General features: G+C 34.9%; 1 protein-coding gene across 2 annotated transcripts in view; it reads left to right on the top strand.

Annotated features, from left to right (window-relative positions):
* STXBP4 (syntaxin binding protein 4) overlaps positions 1-21,135 on the top strand; it is a 157,847-nt gene that overhangs the window by 59,351 nt on the left and 77,361 nt on the right. For both annotated transcript variants that reach the window (XM_032872018.1, XM_032872019.1), the window contains exon 12: positions 1,897-1,962. In XM_032872018.1, coding sequence (XP_032727909.1) covers positions 1,897-1,962 — 66 coding nt within the window. The remainder of the gene's footprint in view (positions 1-1,896; positions 1,963-21,135) is intronic.

Here is a 21,135-nt window from a genome sequence, read left to right as displayed (position 1 = left end):
TTTATAGAGTTTTTTTTACAACTTTGAAACCACTTCTACATTTTTGGTTATAATACTTGAGAATAAAAATGAAAAAACATAAATTTAGTTTTAAGAATAAATTGACAATAATTTCCTCATATTCTCTTTGAAAACATTGCCAATGATGGCTGTCTTGGTAAAACAGCATTTTATATAGTCCGTCTCTACATAAGCCATTAAATTTTATGGTTCGTCAGAACTTTCAGAGGTGCCTGGGTGGCTCAGTCGATTAAGCACTGGACTTTTGATTTTGGTGTGGAGCCTGCTTAAGATTCTCTGTCTCTCCCTCTCAAAAGAAAAAAAAAGAAAAACTTCGGAGGCTCTCAGATCTTTTCATTTTCTTAAAGTATATCATTGTTAATGATACATTGTAGTTTTATTTAAATATCAATATTATTAGAATTTTAACTTAAAATTGCATTTATGTAACATTTAAACAGGGCTCCCTTAAAGAGCTCTTAAATAAATCAGGGTTCACACTTAGTCTATGTCACGTAACTAAACATGTTCTAATGTGACAGGACCTGAAATCCCAGAAACAGCATATTCTGTATTTTATAATTTCCTTTACCCACAAACCTATCCGTTGGCTGAGAACCACTTGGTTTGCCATGTAAAAGAGTGTACACAGCCATAAATACTTCTTCAAGGTAACATGTGTACCTTCATTATTTCTACTTGTCTTACACACACACAGATAACAGAGGTTGTTCCGTTAAGTTCATAGAGGGCGTAGGTGTTCTCTCCTCACTTGCGACATCTCTATTCTTCATGCCTGATTTGAGGCTCAAATAGAAATGAAACCAATATCATTTGATGCCAGTGGCTAATTTTTATTGGACGAGAGTGATTTTTTTTTTAAAGTGCTGTGGGCTTTATTTAACTTAAAGCCTTTCTGCCAAGTTCAAGATTGCTACTGCTTTGCAAAGCTGAATGAAAATAGATGTATTTTCCATTTACAGATGCAAAAAAAAAACTAGGACACAGAGTGAAGGTGACTTGCTAGAGCATAAAAGCACGAGAGCCAGCAGTTTCTTGGCTCCTGGTATGTGGCAGATTCATTAGATTGCTATATTAAATTCATCTTCATATACCTTCATTTCCTATCTTAGATAAGAATGAGCTGAAATATACCAGGAAACAGAATGCTTCTTACAAACATTGCAGTATTGCCATGAATATTTACCACTCAACTTAATCTTCAAGCAATTCTTCTCAAGTTTATAGTAAAATTGTCCTTCTGTTACTCTTAGTATTTCTGATTTGATCAATAAAATGTGGATTCATTTATGATATATTTTTTAAAAGCTGAATATTTTAGGGTATGTGCTTAAATTTTAATTTCAAAGATAACATTTAATTTACATGTGTGATATTATTTATTCTAGGACAGTAACTATTATTTTATATTTTGGTTACATTAGTCATATCTTCGTTTGTATGGATAATCTTCCAAGCACAAGGTAAATTAGAAAAACAGTAGCCAGTCCAATTTCATATGTCCTCTTTAGTGTGCTAAGAGACCTTTACTTCTAAGTTGTGATAATCATCCTCTTCAGTTTGGAAGCTCTTTGGTGATGATTGCTTTTGCCCAAAATTTAGTTAGTATTTACACATTTTTATCCTGACTGAATTATTTTGGAGCTCAGATTTTGAGATTATACAAAATGACTAATCAAAGTAACAGAAAATGCATTTACATCACAATCATACTGTAGATAATTACTTTTAAATGGTATGTGGAAAGCCAGAAAAGTGACTAAGAACTACATTTTCAGATTGTCACAATTGGATGTTTGTAGAATTTATAAATTTTGAAATAAGGCTCATTGATACTTCATAATTTGTTATTAATTCACTGGTTTTTAAATATAGGAAAAGTTATTTGAATCAGAAAGGCAAAAGAAACAATTGGCAGAAGAACTCCAGAATGTGAAACAAGTAAGTACATGTTTTGTGTGTGTGTGGGTGTGTGAGTGTGCATGTGTGTGCACATGCGCACATGTGTGGATGCATGCTTTTGTTCATGTGGGTAAACAGCAGTGATGCTATATATGTCCTGGACCTTACAGATGTGAATACTATAGTATAAAATAGCATAAGTCTTAAAAGCAATCACTTTCAGAGCTATCTGTGCTGAAGTCGTGCTACTATTGCTCAAAGAAATTGCTTTCAAAAGCAGATACCCATGGTTATCGGAAGCAAATGATCAATCTCACTGCTTTTCTATTCTTTTTTCTTTCTCTTTTTCTTTTCCTTTCTCTTTTCTTCTGTTACTCATACCTGACTATATTACAGAAAAAATAAAACAAGAAAAGAAAACCTCCAAGGCAGAGCATTTGTTACTGTTACTTTTTAATACTAAAAAGTAATTTATTTTTACATCATTCTTCACAGGATTTTTGGTCACTTGCAACAAAATAAATACAATGGCATTATAAAACAGATATATAAATAAATAAAATATTGATAAGGGTAGAAAGATAAAAAGAACTTAGCTAGAAAGCAGTGGCAGTCACCTGATTTTGAATTGCCCAAACATTATCTCCCCAGAAAACAAAGTCAACATAGCAAGTAAAATCATATAGGACTCATACCTTCAATATGACTGTGACGTAAAATGCCACATCCTTCAAAGTACATATAAATAGAGTAAAAAATTTTCAACAAAGTCCTGCAGCCTTCCTGCTAATGGAAGTTGGGATACAAAGAATAGAGGTGGTAAGCTTTCAGTGACTCTTCAAAGATCAGGAAAAAACAAAGCGATTAGATGAAGTACAAACACAATCACCTCCAAAAAGAAAATGCAGCAATGAATGCCAGAGTCTAAGCACAGATCAGTATTGAGTGGTTCTCAGGACTTGAGAAAGTGTACAACCAGAAGTGGCAGCCTTGGAAAATAATTGCTTCTGGGGAATAACCAAATGAACAGAAACAGGGTAGTATCCTTTGGAGATGAAGCAATAAGGAAATAAGAGGGGAAAATTAAAGATCTTGCAAAAATGAAAGAGAAACAAGACATACCATTCCTTTCCGTCTGCCCTCACCATGACCTTCAACAACATGATCCATGAAGACACTGCACAGAAGAGCATGCTGTTGAACTAAGAACTTTTTCTCTGCAAGGGAAAAAATATGGAATAGGAAAAAAATAAATAAATAAATCTGTCCCCCTTATTATAAAACAACTGAAAAATCAGACAATATGAATTAAAGCTTTCCTTCCAACGAAAACTCTCCAAAACAGTTCAACCACAAAGCTTAAAGAAAACTAACACAACACTCAATTCAATTAAATATCCTCAAACAAAGCATTTGGCACTAAAGAAAAACACCTCAAACAGAAATTTTTTAAAAACTAAGAATAGAAATATTTTTTAAATGCAAGAAGAGGGGCAGGGCGCCTGGGTGGCTCAGTGGGTTAAGCCTCTGCCTTCGACTCAGGTCATGATCTCGGGGTCCTGGGATCGAGTCCCGCATTGTGCTCTCTGCTCAGCGGGGAGCCTGCTTCCTCCCTCTTTCTCTGCCTGCCTCTCTGCCTACTTGTGACTTCTCTGTTAAATAAATAAATAAAATCTTTAAAAAAATTTCTTTTGGTATTTAGGAAGATTTGTCTTTTCATTCTATAAGTTACCTTTGTATTACTACTTTTTTATAGTGCCAGAAATCTCCTCTATTTTTACCTAATTTTTTACTATTTGACATCAGTTTTAAATGATACCTTTACTTATACAGCAAAGCAATTATATTTTACTTCCCTCTTTTTTCTCCCCCCTTTTTCCTCTGATTTTTTTTTTTAATAAATTGCATCTTTTGATTTTTTTGTCTGACATGTACTGTTAACGTGTTATTCTTTTACCTGCAAACTCTTATTTTGGTCTTCGCTATAAAATAACATCTGATAAAATAACATCTGTGAGATGCTCACTCTCTGGGAAACTCTGGACAAAGTTACTCGAGTAATTTTTTGGCTGGATGAAACTCATCCTCTCCTAAATTCTTCAGGAAAGTATTCCCTGAATACTGGCCCATTCCAAATGGTTTTTCTAGGGTCTTGATATGTGAAAGTCAGGTTGGCTGTATACAGTTTGGTTTACACGTTCTTTCCTTTAGTTTCTTGAAAATGTTACTCTCCTATGGCCTTACTTTGTTGTGTTGAGAAGGCTGATGCTGTTAAATTCTATAGCCTTTGTAAGTTGTCTGATTTTTTTCACTTGGAGACACTGTTCATTTTCTGTTCTATCTCTGAAGCCTAGTAAGTTTACTGGATATGTCCTAGAGTTGATCTTTCTAGGTCAGATTACCTAGTACTCACTAATAGGTTCAAGTCTTCTTTTATTTCTGGAATGTTTTCATGGATTATAGTTCTAAATATTAGTGTTACTCAGTTGTTTTACTTCTTCAGGAAACTCTTTTATTTCCTTATTTCAATATCATTTTCCTGCTTATGGTGTTTTGTTGTTGTTGTTTTCGATGCCTTTTCATTTGTATAATTTCTTGAACAACTTACAAACTTAGTTTTCACTTCTGATATGCTTTTATCTTTTTCTTCTATTTCTTCCCTAAGTTTTACCAACTCTCATTTTATTTCTTCTTGCATTTTAATAACTTATTTTTTTTTAAAGAGTTTATTTATTTATTTGACAGAGATCACAAGTAGGCAGAGAGGCAGGCAGAAAGAGAGAGAGAGAGGGAAGCAGGCTCTCTGCTGAGCAGAGAGCCTGACGCGGGGCTCGATCCCAGGACCCTGAGATCATGACCTGAGCCGAAGGCAGAGGCTTTAACCCACTGAGCCACCCAGGCACCCCTCTTCTTTTTTTTTTTTAAAGATCTTATTTATTTATGTGAGACCCAGGTGCCCCACCAAAAGGAATTTTTTAAAAAGCAAAAGGAACACACAAAATAAACCCATATAAATATAATATATCCACACAGTAATTTCAACAAAATATGATCAAATTGAGACCACACAGAATAGTTATCTCAGTTAACATGAATGGGATCAACTCGTCTATTAAAAGGTTGTCGTGGGAAAATACAGTTTACCAAAACTGACCTCAGTAGAGATGGAAAGTTTAACAGACCAATTTCTATAAAAGAAATAAAGTTATCAAGAAACTACCCTCTAGAAAAAGATCAGGTCAGATGTTTCACAGAGAAATTTAACCACACCTTTGACAATCCCAAAACCACATAAATATCCTCTGAAAGGATTAAAAAAAATAATAAGAAGAAAGAAAATATTTCCTTTTTTTTTTTTGAAGCTAGTGTAACATTGATGTCTAAACCTATAAAACCACACAAAAAAGGAAAATACAATTAGACTAGAACAACAACTAGGGGCATATGAATTAGAAAAAAATAAATAAAACCATCTGCTTGCAGATATATAATAATCTGCTTGCAGATTATAATAATAATCCAGAAACCCATAGACAATCAATGATAAAACTAACTCAGTGAGAAATTCACAAGCTAGCAAGATGTAAAATTAATATACAAAACTCAGTTGCATCCATGTACATAAATAATAACCTGTTAGAAGTATTAACAGTTGAGAAGCCAAAAATGATGTAGAAAAATTGGCAAAAGACATGAACAGACACCCAAAAAACATCATAAAAATGTCCCTTAATTATATGAAAAGACAATCTTTCTCATAATAAGAGAAATACCAGTTAAAATCTACACTGTGATAGGACTTCCATCTTCTGGTAATGACAGAGGGAAACACTGGTGGAAGACATCTTCCAACAGAAAACGATTTTTAAAAAGCTGGGCGTTATACAGTAGGCAACTGCCAAAGGAATTGGAGAATGAGCATAATCAGACAGACTGCTCCTCCTGGCTGTAAGCCTGAGCTAACAGAGTCTGACACTGGTGGAAATGGACCCACACTTCGAGTCACTTGGTATTCTAAAATGTTCACAGACAATTCACTGGGGAAAAGATGCTCATTATAATACATAGGGGTAGAATAAGGGAATATTTGAGGAAAAAAAATGAATCTCAGCCCTTATGTCATACTTAAAAACTAACTGTGAATGGATTATAGATCTAAACATAAGAACTAAAATAATTAAATTCTAAAAAACTTTTGTGACCTTGGGTTAAACAAAATCATTAAACTGTAACCTAAAATTAATAAATTTTACTATATTGAAATTTAGGTAAATTCTACTTCAACAAAGGTTTGTCTGATTGTTGTTGTTTTTCTTTTTTTTTTTTTTTTAAGAAAACCATGCAAATACCATTTCTTATCAATCACATTAGCAAAAATTCAAAAGCTTGACAGTACTCTGTTGGTGAGGGTATTTCAAAATAGGCATTCTCATTGGGATTGCAAAATGGTACCCCTATGAAGAACTAGTAGTTTTAACAAATCTACATATTATTTACCCTTCTACCTGACAATCTCACGTCTATGAATTTACCCTGAAGGTATACCTCTAATAATATTAAAATAGATATGCACAGTATTACAATATTATTTGTGATTAGAAAATATTGAAAACTAATCTCTCTTGAATAATATGGATTAATTTCCAGGAGATACTACTGAGTAAAAAAAAATTTTTTTTCAAAAGAATATAAATACTATGCAATATTTAATAAACAAGAGCAGTTATGTATCTGCTTATCTTTTACAAAAGACACCAAAGGAAGGATAAACTACACAGTGATGAAACTGGTTATCTATAATGTGGGTGGACAGATGGTAGATAAGATGTAGGAGAGACTGACACCTGTCTGAGAATGACTTTTTATATAATTTTTATTTTTTGAGGTGGATGTTAATATTCAACACATTCAAAAAATATAAGAAAAGCAATAAAGATAAGGAAGGGAAAATGAACTTAAAGGTACAAGCAGACCAAAACAAATGAATCCATTTGTATTTCAAATGAGTACCATGTCCATGCTAAAGAAAACCAATTCAAGTAACTTATGAACACAGTATTTGTGTTCAGACTTTGACGGGTTGGGTTGAGTTGGAAAAGAAGTACAAACAAATCCTAAACCTTTTTTAGTATTTTTTGTTGTTTTAGTGGTAGAGACAAAGCAGTTCTTTTTTTTTTTTTAAGAGATTTTATTTATTTATTTGAGAGAGAGAGAGCTCAAGATGGGAGTCAGAGGGAGAAGCAGCCCCCCATGAGTGGGGCTGATTCAGGACTTGATCCTGGGACTCCTGGATCATGACCTGAGGTCAAGGCAGATGCTCAACCGACAGAGCCACCCAGGCGCCCATAGACAAAGCGATTCTGAAACCCGTTTTGGATGTAGCATAGGTTTTAGCAAATGTGTTGACTGTCATTGAGAGCCAGAATCTCAGTGAAAAAGCCTACATATACAAAACAGAATGAAGGAAGTCATGAAAGAAACCTGAGGGTTGGACTGCAGTTTGGAGGTATCATTTCTAAAGTATCATCATTTCTAAAATATATATGTATATGTGCATATGAATGTACATGTGCACGTATCTATCTGTATGTTTGCTTGTATGCCTATATATATATATATATTTTTTTTTTTTTTCCCCCATTCCCTGGCTTTGTCAGCTGTAAGAGCCAGAAACAGACAACCTAGTAGCAGTGAGCACATAGCATATCTAAGTGCCCAGGTATCATTCCCTACTAAAGGAACCTAGTTTCCTTGAAGAAATGACTAATTTAAGCATTGGTAGAGGGTAAGTACAATACAAACTTGGAACGTCTCATTTTGCCAGAAAATAAGGAAGTGCTCAAAATGACGGAGTTTTGTCACAAGCAACAATCTTGAAAGGGGCTTCTGCTGGCCAAATCTGGAAGGACTTGAGTACCAAAATAATTAAATACAGTAATGAATTGCAGACCATTGAAAAAATAGTAATTCATAAGTCCGTACCATTAGTAAATGGATTAATTAGTTAATTAATGGGGAGAAAGGAGAGCTCTTGCTCATTATAGACTCTTGAGTGCTGATGTAACTGCAGAGAAGCTGCCAGATTTGGGAAATCAGCATTTTGCATCTGTGTTCGTATAGACTGAATCAGGCTGGAGTCATCAGATGCTAAATCTAGGGGGAAATTTTGATGAAGAGCAGAGTATTTACATATTTACATGATTTTTAAAGTAGCTCTCTATAAACTACTTATTAATTGCTAGGGGAAAATAATAATTATACAGTAGTGAGATAAGACAACACCTTGACTGGTGCTAAAAATTGATAGTACCAATGAAGAATAGATGGAGAATGTGACTCCAAATGTGGAACCTTGAAAAGGACTCATCACCTCTGTAGTAGTCCGGCTAAGAACGCGTAACCTGAATCTAGCCATGCGGCAGCATTAGACAAACCCAAGATCAGAGAGACTTTAATTTTTTTTTTGAAGTGGGGTGTGTGTGTGTGTGTGTGTGTGTGTGTGTATGTGTGTTTGTGAGAGAGAGAAAGAGACAGAGACACAGAGGAGTATGAAAGAAGGATTGTATTCTTCAAAAATATCATTGTCATTAAAAAAGGAAGGAGGAAAGGCAATAAAAGGTCCCAGATTAAAAGAGCCTAAACAACAACAACAACAACAAAGAGCTTAAACAGGGAAAGTAAATACAAGACCCAACTATAGTAGTTTGGATCCTGCCCTGAAATGGAAAAATGTTCTCAGCGGTATTATTGGTCGAGTGACGAAATTGGAATACAAATGGCAGATTAGGTAAAAGTATTGAAGCAGTGTTAAATTTCCTCAATTAGACAACTATACTATGGTTATGTGAGAATATACTCAGGAAAATACTGACGTTTTTAGGGGTGAAGAGCCATGATATATGTAACTTACTCCAAGGTTAATAAAGTGGTGTGTGTGTATATGTGTGGTTGTGTTTATGTATACACATCTGTATGCATGTGTATGCGTGAATGTGTGTCTATTTACATGTGAGAGAGATTGAGAATATGCAGAATTTCAGCAGCCTCCAAGTATCAGTGCCTTACAAGAAAGAGTACTTTATTTCTCATTCATGAACGTGTTAGCGAAAGGGTGCATCTGGTGAACGAGGTAAATCTGGGTGAAGGGTGTGAGGGTGTTCTTTGTACTATTTATTCCTAATTCTTGCAACTCTTGGGTACATTTGAAATTATTTCCAAATAAAAAGTGTTTCAAAGTCCTCTATTTTTTGGGCAGTTTTCAGACTCATTAAGTATTTTTGTACTGTGGTTGGTTTGCCTTGTTAGCTATTTTAATTCTGTACCTTTGATACCTGCATCAGTTTATATGAACAGGATTTTTTTTTTTTACATTTTTAGTGTTTCTTTGCATCCTGAAAGTAGACATTTTACATCTTTGTTTTACATTTAGAACATTTTTTTTTACATTTAGAACAAATTAGAGGGTGTGTTTTTTTCCTGCATTTAATTAAAATGTTCTTTTCTCCTAAATGCTTAGAGCTTAAAAGCTTTAGAATGTGAAGCATGCTTGACACAATAATTACATGAAGGACTGATCAAGAAACGAATCTAAAGAAAAATTTTGTTTTACTTTTTTTTTTTCCTTGCAATACCTACTTCTTCCACTTGAGGCCCTCCTGTATTTATTTCTCTAAATGGATTAGTTTCTATTAAGGAAGGTCAGGTCGTCATGAATAAATTATCTAAGACAAATCTGTATCAGAACTTAACAAGATTCAATAGGAAAGGATGCAACATTTATGAAAAAATAAACAGGAAGAAGAATCTTTTATGAGGAATGGTGAATTAGCATGAGGAGTAATATAGGAGATAATGGGCTTTGGAGTTAGACCACACAGGTTTATCCAGATTCTGCCTCCTTCTTTGCTCTTGACCTTGCGTAAGCTACTTCATCTCTTCAAGCCTCAGTTTTGTCATTTCAAATGAGCTTGATAATAGGATCCCTCACAAAACTGTCAGCAGCATTAAGATAAATAGTATAAATATGTACAGTTTATAGTAAGCCCTCAACAAATACAAACTATCATGGTCATTATTATAAATAACAGAAAAAGAAATATTAGGTGCTGAAAAAAAGATAGAATTATTTGTTTTAAGCATTTGATTTAGAGGAGGAAAATCTAATTCTGGCTGCAAGGATAATGAGAATTTTTATGGAGGGGATAACAACGTACATGAACTGGGCCAGACATAGAAAGGAAAGCGCATTCCAGACAGAGGGCGTGGCACGCAAATCATGCTGCCAAAGAAGTCTCGTCTTGGGGCACCTGGGTGGCTCAGTCGGTTAAGTGTCCAACTCTTGATTTCAGCTCAGATAATGATCTCAAGGTCGTGAGATTGAGCCCCACATTGGTCTCTGGACTGGGTGTGGAGTCTGCTTGAGATTCTCTTTCCCCCTCTTCCTCTGCCCCTCTCCCAACCCTCTCTTTAAAAAAAAAAAAAAAAAAAAGTCCTGAGATTCAGAATAGGCCTTTTGCACACTAACTGTACCAGTATTTGTTAGTATGTTTGTGTCTTCATGTCTAAAAGTATAATGATATCCGTGTTATAATTTGTTCATAGGAATCAAGAGTGCAGAGTTAAAACTGTTAGGAATATAGTAGGTTCCTCAAAAATAATAGTTTTGATCTGTATTCTTTTATCATCATCATCATCATCATCATCAAAGGCCCAGGAACATAAGGGAGCTATGGACAGATGAAAAGTGTTAGAAAGTGATATTTGGGTGGGTATGTTGGGACCAAAGCATGTAGGTGCTTGAATACCAGTCTAAGATTTCAGACAGCAGACTGCCTCTGAAGATATTTGACAAGGGGAAAAGATTACCAACTTGCTTAACCTACAATCTGACCCCTTTACTTCATACTCTGCATCTAGCTTCTTAGCCCTATTTTTTTTTAAACTGCAGAATTTTACCACTTTTCACCACTTACATCACTAGTCTAATCCACTGTCACCTGCTGCCTGTGTTATAATGACATCTTCCTACCAAATCACCCTCCTCTTAACCTTTCCCCACCGCCATATGGTCTAGTCTAAACACAGCAGCCAGGGTATCCTTTTAGAACTTAAGACAGGGAACGCCTCAGTGGCTCAGTTAAGTGTCTGACTCTTGATTTTGGCTCAGGTCATGATCTCAGGGTCCCAGGATCAAGCCCCGCGTCGGGTTCCATGCTTGGCGCAGTCTGCTTGAGATTTTCTCTCCTTCCTTTTCTTCTCTGCCCCCTGACTCATGCTGGCTCTCTCTCTCTCTCTCTAAAATAAATACACAAATGTAAAAAAAAAAAAAAAAAAAAGGAGAAAGCTTTATTTTTTTTTTTAAATACAAAGCTTAAGTTAGAACTCTTTAGGGATTTCCATCTCAGACTTAAAGCCAAAATCCTACAAGTAAATACGACAGCCTTCAAGAGCCTACCTGATCTGTCATCCCCACACTCCTCTTACCTCAGTGACCTCATCTCTTGTAACTCTCCCCTTCCCCTCCCTGTACCATCCCCTCCACTGACCTTCAACCTTTACTGTGTGTAAAGTTTTGTGGTATTGCTTTCTTACATGTTACATGCTTGTCATGTTTTTGTCCTTATATCTATCAATGAGAGGTAAGTTTCACATCTTTGGTATGTTTACAGATTTGTATTAGAATAATATCTGACACAGAGTAGGAACTCAATATTTAATGAGTAGATAAAGGGATGAATGAAGACTATCTGTACTTTTCTTAAAAATTTTATTCATTTTCTTAGAGCACGCATGTAGAGGGGGAGAGGGAGAGGCAAACTCCCCGCTGAGCAGGGAGTCCAATGGAGAGCTCCATCCCAGCACCCTGAGATCATGATCTGAGTTCAAGCTCCCAAGTGCCCCCAAAAGATCTATACTTCAGAATATTAACAGTAGGTTGGGAAGTAACTGAAAATTAGAGAAGAGACTTTTGTAATAGTGTAGACCAACACTGTCCATCCAATAGAGATATAATGAAAGCCATCTATGTATTGTTAATTTTCTAGTAGGCACATTTTTAAAACAATAAAAAGAAATAGGTGAAATTATTTTAGATATATTTTATTTAGTCTAATATATCTAAAATATTGTTGAACATGCAATATTAAAAATTGATTAAAGAGATATTTTTATATTCTTTTTTCATACTGTATCTTTGAAGTCACTTAGTGTATTTTATTTTGTACACTAAATTTTCATTGGAAATACTGGATCTGTGTTTAGATTTAATAAGATTTGCAGTTGAAAAAAATAAATTCATGTACCCAAATGTTCCAAACATATTTAAAAATTTTATACTAACTGAATACCAAAATGTTTGTCTTTTAATATTTGCATCCATAAGGATAAAACTATTCCTTGTTTTTCTAAAAGACTTCATATTTCAAGCAAAACCATTTCAAAAGTGCATCTTTTCAAATTAACTATATCACTAATTCTTTCTTTTTTAATATCACTAATTCTTAATACCATTACTATCCAATTCATAGTAGTGTATACATTGAAAGCAACTCTAAATTTCAGTATCAACTTAGCATACCTCCAGTTTTTCTTAGTTTTTGTAACTAATATATATAATTAATACCTGCATATTGATTTATGGTAGAAAAATGTGTAAAATTATTATTGATGTATATTATTGAAAGTTTAAATATCAGTATAAATTGTTATACTTGTTCAGCTTCACAAATAAGGTTTCCCTTAGAGCTTTAAATTTAGCTCATTCATGTGCAGTGTGATAATGACTTTTTTTTGTCTTTGATTATTGAATGTTAGGCAAGCATTCCTTCTGTTTTAAGAAAATTTTGATTTGAAATTAAAAGTGCAGTAAATCTTTATAAAACTCTATCCACAACTTGGGGCGCTTGGGTGGCTCAGTCATTAGGTGTCTGCCTTCCTGTTGGGTAGTGATTCCAGGGTCCTGGGATCGAGCCCCACAATGAGCTCTCTGCCCGGCAGGAGGCCTGTTTCTCCCTCTCCCACTCCCCTTGCTTGTGTTCCCTCTCTCGCTATGTCTCTCTCTGTCAAATAAATAAAGTCTTTAAAAAAATTTTTTTTTCCCACAACTCAGCCAGGGAGCATTAGCAAGGAACACAGGATCATTAAATTCACTGTCTTCTAAACTTAGTAAAGAGCCATAGAATTTGCACATATATACTGCAAGTTGTTAACAACTGTATCCATGATATTTTTAGCACAGTCAGCTTCAAAAAGCTTTGCACAGATATTTTCCACATGTATAGTACAGTGGAATGAAACAATAAGACAGTCTCTTGTTTGAAAATGTCAATAAATTTTGAATTTTTGATCCAACATAGCTGGAGCACCATCCATTATGATAAACAGTTTTACTCATTATGCAGGTGAAATTCTTCTTCAAAAGGTGTTAAAGTTAAAAATATCTAGACCAAAACTTGGTGGTTTTTGTCATAAATTTGGAAGTCCTTTAAGAAAATATATGCATGATGCTTGAATTGGGTAGTGTCTCCTGAAGAAAGGTACTTGTAATTTTCCAAATTTTGAATCAATGGATTATTGATGCTGTTAGAAAAGTTCTTGTATTCTATAGGCATTTGTTTTGTGACATAATTGAAGATCTTCCATTTTTGGTAAAATATCTCCTCTAGTCTTTTATCGTAAATGAAATTACAATCTTGATCTAAAAATAGTTTACTCTTTTGTGCAACAATCCAAGCCATTTTATAGCTAGCCAAAGTTACAAATGTTGAACATTTTACTTCTGATTTCAGGTGACAGATTTCATTGGTTCTTGTTTGACTATTAAGAGAATCCTTCTTAACAGATTTACCATGTAGGTGCAAAAATGTCTCTTAATATTATTCACTTTTTATATATTTAAAAATTTTCATCATGACAGCTTTAAAGATTGCAATTACATTTATCATGAAATTTGCAACATACTTTCTTCTAGTCTCTATTGTCCTGATTATGTCACTAGTTAATTATCTGTATTTTGCACCAGAAATATGTCTTCAATTTAAATATACATTTTTCCATATCTGGTGTTTTAAATAGAAAAAGTAATTATATTCCAATAAAAATAAGCATTTCAATTTAGATACAAATCATAATTTACATTAACTATTACTGTAATTCATGTTGTTGCATAAAATATTCAGATAAGCCCACTATTACATTGTTGCATTAAAAATGTTAAATTAATTAATTCATTGGGAGTAACCAGATCAGTTTATGTATACTACTCAAATGATTTACATACCTATCGAACACTACAGTTCAACAACAATATCTTAAATGATGCAGTAATTAAAGTGAAACATTTCTATCAAAACAAAAAGTTTTGTATAATAAAAAAACATTTTGGGGGCACCTGGGTGGCTCAGTGGGTTAAGCCTCTGCCTTTGACTCAGGTCATGATCTCAGGGTCCTGGGATCGAGTCCCACATTAGGCTGTCTGCTTGGCGGGGAGCCTGCTTCCCCTCTCTCTCTGCCTGTCTCTCTGCCTACTTATGATCTCTCTCTCTCTCTCTGTCAAATAAATAAAAATATCTTTAAAAAAAAAATTTTTTTTACTTAATATTTTTAAATTTAAGTGCAAACTAAAATTAAATTTAAAATTCAGTTGACTAGTTGTACTTCAAGGGCTCAGTAGCCACCTATAGCTGGTGGCTACCACAGTGGGCAGTGCAAATCTAGAATTCTGTGTTCTTGCTACTCAAAATGTGGTCCAGGACTAGCAGTGTCAGTAACACCTGGAACTTAGCCATGCAGAGTCTCACATGCCTCCACAGACCTACTGAATTACAGTCCCTATCTAACAAGTCCTCAGGTGATTTGTGTACACCTGAAAATTTGAGGAGCATTTGTCCAGGAAATAAGCAATGGAGGGTTTAACCCGGTAGTAGCAATAGAAATCCACCAACAAGGTCTATATGAAAGATGCCATGAAGGTAAAGGCAACCAGACTTAACCATGATAGAAGGTATAGTAATAGAGCAGTCAAGGCTTTGTACTGAGGCTGAGGGGCTGTGATTATTCATGTTGTGATGAATTCACAGTATTTATAATATTATTCAATGCATCCAGTTTAGTAAAAATAATTTAAAATATATGTATGTGTTTGTCTGTACAAACACATGCATACATACTGGCATGACTGTGCCTTTCAGAAGTGCATGCTTGCAATAAAAAATACCCAAAATCAGCCCTAAAACTCTTCTTTATTTAAATATATTGACTGCGAACACCATTCAGCTTCTCTTATGTATACAGAATATTATTCCATTTAAGAAGATTTCAGTGATACAGATGCATTGTTAATGAAAGAGTTCCTACGCTTTGTTGAAATTGCTAAAATTCTAACTTCTCGAGAATTAGTTTCTTTTTTCACAGTTAGCAAAAAAGTTCTTTAAAAATTCCAAATAGAGAATGTGTATAACTCTTCTCTTAAAAACTTTTAAAAACCAGAAATTTGATGGCAAAGTTTCTTTCCCTTTTCTTGGTAACCTTTTGAAGGCCTTAACATGAAGTCAGCTCAGTACTAATAATTGCACCATATAAATCCCTTAAATACATAGTTAACCTGATTATTAAAACACAGCTAGATTGATTTTCAATTTGTTTTATAATGATGCTTACCAGTTGCTTCCAAAGGGAGGAGAGAACGCAATTTGATATCCTTTGTTCACTCATTTATAAACTTTTAATTGAATTATTGTGAGACAGTGGCCTGATCCTAAAAACAGAATAATCTCCCCCTTTTGAAGGTCCATTAGCTATTATAGATTATGGAAATTAATTTACCTTTTTTAGTGGCCCAAAAAGAAAGCTGTGAAGAACTAAAAGAGAGGGAGAGGGAGGGAAAAAATGAGTAAAAAAGAAAGGACAAATTATGCAGAGATCCTTTCTCACTGGAAGGATCCAGTACATTGCTTTTTTTAAGCCAGGGCTGACTACTAGAATACTTAACTGTTCTGTAAGGAATTGGTTGCACTGTTCTCTAAAATCTCAGTATTTTTGGTGAGTTTTCATGCTTTACAGAATAACCCTACCTTACTGTCTAAAATCACAAGCCACAATTTCCCATGAAATTAGACTTCTCATTATTTTTTTCTTCAAGTTCTAACAACTTTTAACAGGCATGGGCCGTTCTTCTAACAACTTCCTTTGATCAACAACTTTCTAAGATGTACTCTCACACCGAAGTTGTCTCAGGTTCCTTTCAGCAGTGTGTTATGTATGACCTAAGGCAGCTGTGAACCGGTGAACGGTCCAAAGCCAAAGTATTCGGCTTGCCTGAACGAGCCTTTGCCCTAAAGAAACCATGGGAAATTGCTCATTTGGCAGCTTCTTTAGGTTCAGATAAGCTCAGTTGCAGTCGGCCTCACCTGTGCAGAGGTTGGGTTGAACGCTTGACGAGAGCATGAAGTCCTGAGGCAGCCACGTAAGGTCAGCTCAGCACAGGAGTCTCTGGACAGTTGAGGTTGAACATGAACTTAGTCACAGCCGATGCCGCTGGCATGTGAGCTGTCTTGGTTGATGGATGAAGCAACAAAGGAAACTAACAACAGATTAAATATATCTCTAAAGGGAACAGCGATACTATGCAATTACTAAAGAAGTATTCATGTTTTCACACTTTGAGAGATTGTGTTCCTTTGTACATTTATTAAAGAAACAGTAAAGCCTCTAATGTTTAGAAGTGGTATCCATCCCCACACCCTTTTTATTCTTCTTTTGGTGACCTGAACTTTTTATAGTATTTCAGTATAGCCCTAGTAGATATTCTAAGATGCTGTCTCATCTTTAGAAAGGAAAGGAGAAAATACATCTATTTGATGTGTCAGTCTTTTCTGTTCTAAAAGGGTACTATAGTAAAATTATTCCTGTTTCCATTTCAGATGGTCACTTGTGACCTCAAAATGTCAACTTTTGTTTTCGGTTAAAAACCATCTTTACAAGCATCCCTCATGCTCCTCTTTTATAGCCACAGCCACCTCCTTCTGTCCTCCCTCCGCTAACGCCTTGCAACCAGTAATCTGTTCTCTATCTCTATAATTTTGTCATTTCAAGAATGTTATGTAAATGTGATCGTACAGTGTGTCACTTTTGGGCATTGGCTTTTTTCACTCAGCATAATTCCCTTGGGACATATCCAGCTTGTTGCATGCATCTATAGGTCTTTCTTTTTTATTGCCAAGTGCTTACAAAACTGGTAAAGTCTGGGGGCACCTGGGTGGCTCAGTCAGTTAAGCATCTGCCTTCAGCTCAGGTCATGATCCCGGGGTCCTGGGATGGAGCCTGGCATCAGCGGGGAATCTGTCTCTCCCTCGGCTTCTCTCTCTCCTTCTCTCTCTCTCTTTCTGTCAAATAAATAAATAAAATCTAAAAAAAAAAAAAATCTGGTAAGGTCTGATTGTTTTGTGGATTGCATCAATGAAGTTTCCTGATTGTGATACTCTATTATAGTCATGCAAATTACAACCACTGGAGGAGGCTTGTTGAAGCATACAGGGAACCCCTCTGTATTATTTCTTACAACTGTATGTAATCTACAATTATCTTTAAATGATTTTTTTAAAGCCCAAAAAGAGTCTTTTTAAGAAAAGAAATTAAAAATCTCTTACAATGATAGGCAGCAATCTAAGTGGAGAAACTTACTTGAAAGAAAAAAACTCAGTCGAATTTCTTTCTCAACGTTAATTCCCTTTTTGTGAATCAAAACATGACCCATGTATTTTCCAACATTAGACTTTGCCCAAGAAACTGCCTAAGTTAAAGACAGCTTGCTTGGAAAAGGAACACAAGAGCAGCCCGGTTGGCATCCTTGTTTGCCCAGACACCAGCCATCTCCAGTGAGTCACCGGACGTGAATGTGGTATTCTCATCAAGCATTGGCAAAGATGTCTCTTTCAGAATCCCTGTTCCCAAATAGTTTTCTTTTTTAATGTAGAAAAGGCCTTAACCGTTTTAAGAAAATCTGAGCAGTAATTCTGTTATCCTGTTGATAGTACAGAACCCATTTGAATGGTGTCAGATCAACTAGAATCACAGAATTTTCCAAGTCTCAGGAATTTGGAAAGGAAGTGATGTTATTCTTCACAGAAACCTTCCAGTTCATTTGGTGACCGTATTTTCTGTAGCTTTTTGGCTCAGTTAGAACTGATGTTGGGGTTCTGGGTTCCCTGCTGTGAGCCACTTATTTTCTGGCTGTTCAGGGACCAGTTCAACGCTCTGTTATCAATTGTTCCACGCATGCCTGGTAGCGACTTACAAGGGAGACTTGGCAAAGGAATCTAAGACACATTTATTAAATGCTCTTTTCTATGGATGCACTGGGAAAGCCAGATGTACTCTTGATGAGGAACTTTCATTCCAATGAGAAGAAAGTAAAATAGAGCAAAACCACCCTCACTTCCTAGAAAGCATTACAGAATAGGTGCCCTTTCGCTGGTGAGTTGTCAGAGGCATGTTTGTCTGCCCATGTAGGCATTTCTCCCTGTAATTTTTCTTACTTAAAAAAAAAAAAAAAGAAGAAGAAGTACAAATCTCTAAAATTTCATTAGTTGCCAAGAGAGCACCTTTCAGGGTGTGTTCTATACATATATGTAGAGGCCAAACATTTTCTGTTTCTTGATGTGAGAGCAATATATATTAATTTGCTGACAAACTAGTAAATTTTACCCAAGGAGGAAGTAGTGATAAGGCAGTTGACACTCTGAAACTCTTATCTTGACGGTTCACTATGTGAGAAACGCTTTTGGTAGTCTTACTTCAATATGGGACTTTTGACATTGGGTTAAGTGATTTATTCACAAACTATTTTAGAATTAAAAACAAGACTTCTCTAGTTGTATCTCACCCTATGTAAATAAATCACCCTATTTAAAAATACTGTACTTTGATTTACTGTCATCCAAATTAGATACCAAGGACTGTCTGTGACCATGAGTTTCAAATCAAATGGTGAATTCCATCATAATTCTTTAATATTGAAGGTAGCTGATTTCCTGATCTGATGGCTAGTGGCATTCTGCTACTCCTGACCATATGGCCTTCATGTTATCCTGTATCCCCTCCTATTCCCTTTGGTTCTTCACTTCTCATATAGTCTTAATAATTATCCCCTTTTCCCAATAGATCTCCTTACATTGTAGTTAGTAACCTACTTTCTACCAAATCTGTTGCAGATATGTTCCCCTATATATAAATTGCCTTTCTGATTTTTTTCAAAGATTTTTTTTTAATACAGGTGTTTTTGTGTTGTCAGATCTTTTTCTTTCTGCTTTCTCCTTTTTAGTAATTTTTTAAAAGTCCATTCCTTGCCAGATTTCAGACACATATTAACCTAGTTTTCAACTGCCCTGCCCTCGTGTCTGTTTTTATTTAACCCATTTATGAAATTATTTTGTTTGGTATAAGGTATGAGATGAGGGGCTACACTTTATACTTTTGTTTTCCCAAATAATTTGTTGTTGCAACTACTCATTGTGTTATGGTATCTCCGTTACCATAGATTAAACTATTGCATAATCTAGGGTCTGTTTGGGGCTATTTTTTTTTAAAGACTTTATTTGTTTATTTGACAGAGAAAGATCACAAGTAGGCAGAGAGGCAGGCAGAGAGAGAGAGAGAGAGAGAGAGAGACAGACCCCCCGCTGAGCAGAGAGCCCGATGCTGGGCTCTATCCCAGGACCTGAGATCATTGTTTGGGGCTATTTTATCTTTCAGTTGCTTTGTCAATAAATATTTATTGGGTGAATGAGTGTTTTAGCTAACCCTTTGGCCAGTACCAACTATTGAATAACTTTATTTGTGCCTTAAATCTTTGAGCCGTGTCCCACCTTGTTTCCTTCTTTCTTGTTATTACTGTTGTTTTTCAAAACCTACATACCAGTTCTCACTGAATTCTTTTTCTTCCAAATGAACTTAAGAATATTATTACCATGCTATCTAGATTAGAATTTAGAACTCTTGGTCATGTGATTCAAATGAATTAAAACTCTAAAAGTTAAATTGAAAGTAATGTATTTGTTTGCAGCCATCTCTCTCTTAAACCCCAAGCTTCAGATAAATTCTAGATGTTTGATAGCTCAAAAGTAGCCTTTGAGCTGTAGCAAGTTACAGTAAGCAGAGTTTACATTCTGATCAGGAAAGGAAGTTTGCAGTAGTGTAAATGTTTCCTTGAACACCTTTGTAATCAGAATTGGAGAAGTAGGAAAATAGTTTTTTCTTTTATGTCAACCTTCACTAAACCAGTAAAGTGCTTGTTTAGGGTTAAATGCATTTAACTGGATTTGAACTAATTAATATTTATATTGTGAACAAGTTGCATGGTAAAATTTATCAGATAGGTGTACCTGTGTATCTGTCTTTGATTAGGGACTTCTGTTTATAGACAGAGATTGAAAATTGTTTCTTTGGTTTTCTTTGATGTTCAGAGTCAGAGCTCAATTTTGCACCTTTTGGAGAAAGAGGCAGGTGCAGGTAGAGAAGCTGACAGCTCTTGGGAGGGTTAATTAGAGCTAATTATAATTTGATTGACCTGCTTTTCTTCCAGAAAGCTTAACCAAATCTTCCTTTGCAAAATGAGGATTTTGCTTTTTCAGACAAACTGAAGAAAATCTTTATTTCCTGGATTTACAAATGTCTATCATTTTACACACTTTACAAAGTAGTGTGTAATTCATAGAATTAAGTAATTCACAGAAGCAGGGATGTGGGGGGTGGGAAAGGATGTTCACGATTATATAGTCCTTGAGAGCGTATATTAGCTTGCGATAAAAAACTGTACTTTGTAGGGAAATACAAACTAGTGTACATAATTATCTATGTAATGAAAAAAACAAGAAATAACAATTGTCAAACACAGTGAAGTGTAACTGTCCCTTGTCCCACATAGTTTTAATATAACCTCATTTGCTTGATAAATACTATGAAAGGATTTTTAAATTTATATATAAAGAGAATATAATGAAATGATTTACTTTCCATTAAGTCCTTTTCATAGCATGGTTTATGATTGTTATTGTGATTATTCAAATGAAATATAGTCCTATTAATAGTCTTATAAAATTGAAACATTTTATGAACTTTTCTATGAAAGCTTCTTTCCTAATAAAATTCTCTAAGGTGGTTACTATATATGCAAAACAAAGTTGTCATTTTTACCGTCAGTCCAGTTGTATCTCATTT

Source organism: Lontra canadensis, unplaced genomic scaffold (genome assembly GCF_010015895.1).
Source record: "Lontra canadensis isolate GAN:19392208 unplaced genomic scaffold, GSC_riverotter_1.0 scaffold43, whole genome shotgun sequence".
NCBI classification, from domain to species: domain Eukaryota; kingdom Metazoa; phylum Chordata; class Mammalia; order Carnivora; family Mustelidae; genus Lontra; species Lontra canadensis.
This window is presented reverse-complemented; position numbering and strand designations above follow the sequence as displayed.